Genomic DNA, 7,208 nt, shown 5'->3' with positions numbered 1-7,208 from the left:
CTCCCCAACATTAGTTCTTACGTTCAATTTCGTGCTAATTTTATAAATAATCATTCCGGTATTCCGATTACTGTAGAATCATTTCACTTCTTCATAAGGATTAACGTGGTATATGAGTTCTACAAAAAATATCGCTACTTTAGTTGATATGGTCGGTGTTAAGTCAGACCGGGCTAAGTCGTAAAACATCAAAAAATGAGATAATTATTGCATTGGATAAAGAATTTCGTCAGCTACATTCGACACTTGCCAGATTTGAAATATGTAACAATAAACAAGAATTGTGGCAAAAATTAATTTCCAATCATAATGTAAAGGATGCTGAGATTCAAACTTTAAACTCGTTTTTCTCGAAATCAATATTTTGTCACTTAGTCCGGTCTGACTTAACACCGACCATATGTCCATACAAAGTTTAATAAAAAATTACATCATTTAACGCAAATTCATTAATTATGGAATATTTTATATGAGGAAAGCATTTTTTGCTCTAAACTTTTAAAATTAGCTAATTGGATCGAAACAAATATAAAAACATTTAACAAAAAAAATTTAAGAAGCAAATGGAACACGTTATTGACAATTGTAGAATTTCGCGCTTGGTCAAGTCTCCCCATGTTCCCCTATATGTATAAGATAGCTGCGAAATTTTCTTAGCTTCATTGTAAAAATAGGGTAAACAGATCTAATACGCCCCCCTTAAGCAAAAACAGCTATATTTCACCATTCGACGCTATGATCTTCTCACTAACTACTCTAATTTATTGTTATATTAGTTAGAAATTAGTATCCGTTTCATTTTTTATTAAAAACATCCTGATACAAGTACAATTAAACATTTTTCAAAAACGCCTAAATTCTAGTTTTTTCTTTTACCCAGGGCAAAATGCCCCTGGTGACAGTGTAATATGCCCCACAACAAGAGGACGGTATGCCCCACAGCAATCGGTGAGTATGCCCCACAACAATGGGTGGGGCGTTTTGGCCGGTGATGAGCTGTTGTGAATACATGAATAATTCTACACACACATAGTTTTAAGCCAAGCTATAAACTAAGATAGTAACTATAACATTCTAGTAAACTACTTGAAATAGTTCTATCGAATCCGACTATTTCTAATTGTTTGTAATGCTATTGGAAAAAGTGGAAGCTTACATAAAAGTTGCTCTTTTGAAACTTTTGTATATATTGTTGTTTTGCAACACATTAAAAATACCAAACTAACTTAGTACGTTGATTTCATGAAACGATACTGTTATCAGTCATTTTTACTTTTTAGATAATTCAGGAATCCTTGGAATCGAAGAGGGGCATTTAGCCCCGGTGGGGCGTATTAATACCCTTTTACCCTAAAATTAATAATTAAATGTGTGATCCCCTAGTTTTAATAAGTTCAGAATTCACATAAATCAAAGAAATTGGCCCATTTAACATGACGAAACTGTGCCTTATCAAATAAACGAATTGAATAAAAAATAGCCCGTGGCCAAAGTCACTCTAAACAAGGTCCTAGTATGTGTCAAATCAGTTAGTGGCAGTGAACAGAGACAGCCTATAAAACGTGGTATTGATGACGTACACGCTACCATTTTCCGAAGAAACTGTCACACATACAAGCACAGAGGCAGTTTTCGTTTTGACGCTTGCTAGAACCTTCCCATATAAGGACTTTGGGCCCGTGGTACAAAAAGCAGGACAAACAAGCGAACCTTGCTGAGGAAGACGTAATTTGACAAAGCTAAAAAGCTTACCAACTGTAATCACAGCAACCACGTGCTGCAATGCATTAATTCAGGCTACCAGAGTCAACATTATACCAGATATTCGCTCCATTTTCGATCAATGGATATGATAACAGTTTGGCTATAATTAGGTGAGATTTGAAGATAAAAGCAAGAGTGATAAAAATAACAATCAAATGTGAACTTGATAAAAAAGGAGTGACAAAACGAACGATGAAAAAGGCAAGTCACTGTTATTAATAGAATTAATAATTTGTTCCTATTTCAATCCAGAAGTAAGAATAAGCTATGAAATTTGATGTTTTTATATAATTGAATGACATGAGACTTCACTGTAAAATAATTGTACCATAAACGAAAAATTATTAGTGTTATTACACTACATTTCTATTCGAATACGCATCGGTTGTTGTTTTTTAAAGTGTGGTCATTATTTAGTTCATTTTTTACTCACGATCGATCTGAAAATCTTACGGTGAATCTCCATTTCAGTCGCTAATTATAAGTGAGTCAACCAGATGTGACTGTAGAAATCTGTTAATATAATTCAACTTAAAACATTAGCAAATCATACAGTTAAAAATAACCACAAGACAAAACATGATAATTGAACCGACCACGCGACATTCGCTGTGTCATGTGGATGCCTGGGATTCGGTTTAACTATACGTATTGCGATTACTCAGACATCATCATTAGTTACGACGATAGCAATCGTTCTGCCCCTTAATCACACAGATTATACTAAAACATTATGAAATTTCAATGTTCTAATTGGTTCAATAAAATGTCCCACGCGGCTCAAGCGATACAAATTGAGTAGAACGGGGCAAAAAGGGACATTTGAATTCGCTGAGCTTCTGCTTAAAAATATATTATCAAGTGCATTGTTCCCTTAGAAAGCTTATTTATATAGTTATAAATTTAGCTATAACATCGTTTCCGGAACTTTCACGCAATTTGTATAGCTACTACCGTTTACTTTAACCTAATATTCTTCAGCGACGCTATGCTTTGCTCATCTGCAAAAACATTGGATTAGACAGTCAACCAAGTTTGCAGCCATGAGTACCACACAAATATGCACACTCGTTAAATGTGTGATAAAAGTGTACATTCACGTCTAATCGTCTCAGTGTCATTGTTGCACAAACATGACTGGACTGAATATAACTCACAAGGATGTATTGTTTTCACTAAGATTGCTATTATTCATGCTGGCATGAAATTCAGCAATTGCAATCGACCGCGCTACGAGTTCAAGAGATTGGTTAAACTCGGTGGGTTAAGCGCCACTATATTGATTTAGTCATCTTCGAATGAATGATATCAATTTCATTCGTTCGTATTTCTGTATAGTTGGCGATTGTACAAATCACAAAAAAGTTTGTTTTTATCGTATTATTTTAATACAGAACATTCATTGAATAAGGATAGAAAGGGTGAGAGAAGTAAACACGTTTTCAACCTATGACCCAAGCAATCAATACGCATTAAGGCGTAATATGCTATGTTTCTACTAAAGGAGAAATTTTTTAAATCCGTTGTATACATAATGTGCACAAAACCTTACTATAATAGATTGAGGTCAAGGGTTATGAAATACGATTTCATCTAATCAAAATCTGGCACTAACTATATGGGCATAAATTAAAAGTTGGAAGACTATTTGTATTCCCAACTAAACATCTGCTAACTAGTAACGTCCCGCAAGAGGAGAAGTTCTGTTTGCTGATGAAACATACTGAAATCGAACTGATTTTCAACTAACAATCCAATATGTAGCAATATGCTATATTTTCCTACAGTGTGTTTCGAATAGAGGGACCTTACGTCGTCCTTTTTTGCTTCATATACCATAATGGATATGTTAGATTGCAATGAAGCATATCGAATATAAGAACAACATTAAATTGGCCTCTTTTGCTCCGATTATAGAGGATTAAACGTCAAAGTTATTCGTCTCTTTTTCCGAGTTAGAAAAATCTGATTTAGATAAATCTCTAACCTCATGTGCGGGTTTGGGAATCGAATCAAGTGTGCTGTGTTCGATTTACCAACTACGCCAAATACAGTTTGAAATATTGATAATTTAAATCAATGATCAGAGTAGTTATGCATCGAAATTAAAACTATGTTCACAATTTTCCATTGTTTGACAGCCGTGTGTTGTCCATAATCTTTACAACGTCAAGCATCGCTTGGCTCAACTTAAACAAATCATCAAAAGCACTGTCATGACTCATGATTAAACCTTAGCTATTCCTCTTCTTCTTCCTAATCTTCTTCTTCCTCTTCCTCGTCTTCGATCAGGATGGTGTACCCGCTGCAACACACGTCTCTGACGAGTCCGTACTACGTTGTCGTATGAAATGGCTTAGGGGCCGTACACAAATGACGTAGCTTTTTTTCAGCTATTTTTGACCCCTCCCTCCCCCCTCGTAGCATTTGGTCACAAAATTCTAACCTCCCCCTCGTAAATAACGTAGCATTTACCTACCCCCTCCCTCTCGTCCCATGCACAGCGCCCGGGTGATGAAAAAAATGAAATTACATGCTTTTCAATTATTTTAAATACATGTCCTTTCGAAATGTTTGACGACTTTTATCAACAATTTCATTATAATAGCAAATTACGTGCAAAATGAGCCCATTTCATCATAAATATAGTGTTGATAGTTTTGTTTTGAATTTTATATGTCAAGGGGAGCATGAAGAGAAGTTTTCTCAATCCTGTAGCTGCCAATGATTCTAAGAAGCATACGTTCATCTAAATCACTAAATTTAGTTTGGTTGATTCCGAAGTGAAAATTTAATTCAGCTTCCAAACTAAGTCTACTAGTTAGCAACATTACCTAACTAATGTAGCAAGTTAAATCCGCATACAAAATCTTTTCGTATTTTTGCGAACTTGAAATTGAAATTCTGCGAATCGTAAAATTTACCTCGTGAAAAACCGCATCAAAAGTAACTTGTTTGAATTTAAATTCATTTCTCTTGGGAATGGAGGATCATCAAATTGTTTTCTCTAAACAATGGGTTTTAAACATAATGCTACGTCGCACAACTTCTGACCATACCCTCCCCCTCGTCACACTTCGTCACAAATTTGGTATACCCTCCCTACCCCCCAAAATGCTACGTCATTTATGCATGGCCCCTTAGAGTAGCGCTCGTGAGCAGTGATGTGTAAATGTGTGAATCAAATTCGCTTAAAATGATATAAAAATCGCGGTTGCATGCCGCATATCAAGTCAGTAACTTAACAGTAACAGCAGTGACAACTCAATAAAGGAAACAAACGCAGTTGGTGAACGTTTCAACATTCGAAAAATCGGAAAAATACTTTGTAAATTATTTGAAGTAATACAATCATATACAAGTACTGAACATGAAAATGCTGTGGGAAAACTGTACGACAAAGGTAAACATAGTTGTTAATGTAAACAAACACTCAACGTCGAAAAATCAATATGACGCCTGAAATACAACCATTCCTAAATCACCATTTCTTTTTTTGCAGATCATTCTCCTCACGACCATGTGTATTGTGGTCGCGAGCTTCCCAGCGGATAGAGAGCAGATTTATCACGAGAGTTCAGTGCAGTCAGCCGATCCTGCGGCAACGATAGCCGCGGAAAGCATCCCTGAACTATCACCAATTGCACAACAACGAAAGATCAACCGTGCCAAGCGAGAGATCATTTTTCGTCCTCTTTTCGTATATAAGCAGGAGGAGTTGGAGAAGCGTCATTTCAACAATAAATTCGTTTTAACACCGCAAGCGGAAAAACAGTATCAGCAATTAGCATTGACGAATTATTATGGTTGATCGACAAATGTTTATCTCCTACGGGTAGTACAAGAATGGTACAGGATCGATCAGCTTTAAGACGAATTCCGCTAAAAGCTGTCTAAACTGTCAGTTAGGTTAATAAGTCAGGATTGACAAATAATGCTCTCTCACGCTCAAAAGCTAGTATAGCTATATGTTGTATTATATATTCAGTAACTAATCAACAGTAATTGGTAATCCAGCTATCATTTCGATGTTTTTCTTGTTTAGTTGAGTCACAATAAATTAAGACATCTGTAGATTTGTTTTGTACATACGAAGTAAGTGCAATAAATTATTTTCAAGGTATTATAAACAAAAATTGTCATAGTTTAATTTATTTATCGATGTTTGTCTTTGTGGGATGCTGTCACAACTTTAGGATAATCACACAACTGTCTAAATAATATCCCAATAATTAGCAAATCCAAAAATTCATGCCAGTACTGAAAGTTCACTAAAGTCTGCGAGGTGGGCTGAAAAAATAAATTGGTCTAGTGGGCAGAAACAATCTTTAATCGGTTGTTCATATTTTGCGGTGCGTCACACAGTGTCACCTCTCCATACAAATTTGTGACAAAATTATAAAAATTGGTTTATGTGGCTAAAAATTGGGTTTTTAACTAATTTTGGGCCGCTGAATCCATTTCAGCTACCAGTTTTGAAATTCCATAATTCTTTTTCTCGACTTTTTTTATGTAAACACACTTCATTGCGATGGTTGTTAAAGGGTTAATATATACATCAATAGTAAATCACATTTCTTTCAATAATATGATGTTGTTTATGCAACCAATTTGTAAGAAGATTTATGAGCTACTGGGCGTCTCCATCTGAATGTTTTCAAAAACATAAACATAAAAACTTCGGTGCAAAATGAGGCATGTATATCTAGCAAGTACACCATATTTTGAGTCAGATTCATGATAAGTGACCCATGAGAGAAAATTCCGAAAATTGTAAATGTATAAAGATAAATTGCTGCTGTGACATTCAATTTCCCAATTGCTTTTTCTTGACGCAGAACAAACCTAAACGATTTCTGCACAAAAGACTTATATTTACAGTTAAACACAATCATTCTTCTTTCCAAAGAATTCAAAACTACTCCAATCGGCCTTGTAGTTCTTAGGATATCTTTTTGCATGGGTGCGTTTCGACTTCGTCTCTAATCTATTCCGACAACAAGTTAGTGTCGGTTTCTGATGAGACGAAGTCGAAAGACACCCATCTTAAAACTAAGGATTTGTGCCCTTCAAGTGCAAAGACTGGTTTTACCAAAAAAATTTCGTCCTTGTGAGAAATTTTGGTGTTTATCCAATTTTTCTCCTTAGGGTGAAATATAGCATAGTGTCTTAGGATATCACCATTTGAAGTTCGGAGGTATGAAAAATTCTTATGAATCAAATTGAACAGAAATCCTCGACATCATTTGATTCAACGACATGTTAAAAATTCATGTTTCATCCGATTATCATAAAATTTTGAGATCATTATATTCATATTAAGAGAAAAATAAAATAAAAATTTACAGAAGAATTACAAGACATTGCACTATGGTCCCAAAGCTGTATTTAGGAAGACAAAACTGTTTGCGCCAAGACCGTTGGTTTTAGATATATAGTATCTT

General features: G+C 35.1%; 1 protein-coding gene across 1 annotated transcript; it reads left to right on the top strand.

The window, feature by feature from the left end:
• Positions 1 to 5,012: 5,012 nt before the first annotated feature.
• LOC131694053 (uncharacterized) lies at positions 5,013 to 5,614 on the top strand. Its single transcript, XM_058982407.1, has 2 exons — positions 5,013 to 5,167; positions 5,267 to 5,614. Exons 1-2 carry the CDS (start codon positions 5,135 to 5,137, stop codon positions 5,573 to 5,575), a joined length of 342 nt encoding a protein of 113 aa, XP_058838390.1. The 5' UTR covers positions 5,013 to 5,134; the 3' UTR covers positions 5,576 to 5,614.
• The last annotated feature ends 1,594 nt before the right edge of the window (positions 5,615 to 7,208 follow it).

The sequence above is a fragment of the Topomyia yanbarensis genome, chromosome 3 (genome assembly GCF_030247195.1).
Source record: "Topomyia yanbarensis strain Yona2022 chromosome 3, ASM3024719v1, whole genome shotgun sequence".
In the NCBI taxonomy this organism is placed as follows: Eukaryota; Metazoa; Arthropoda; class Insecta; order Diptera; family Culicidae; genus Topomyia; species Topomyia yanbarensis.
Note: the sequence above shows the minus strand (reverse complement) of the source record. Positions and strands in the feature narration are given on the sequence as shown.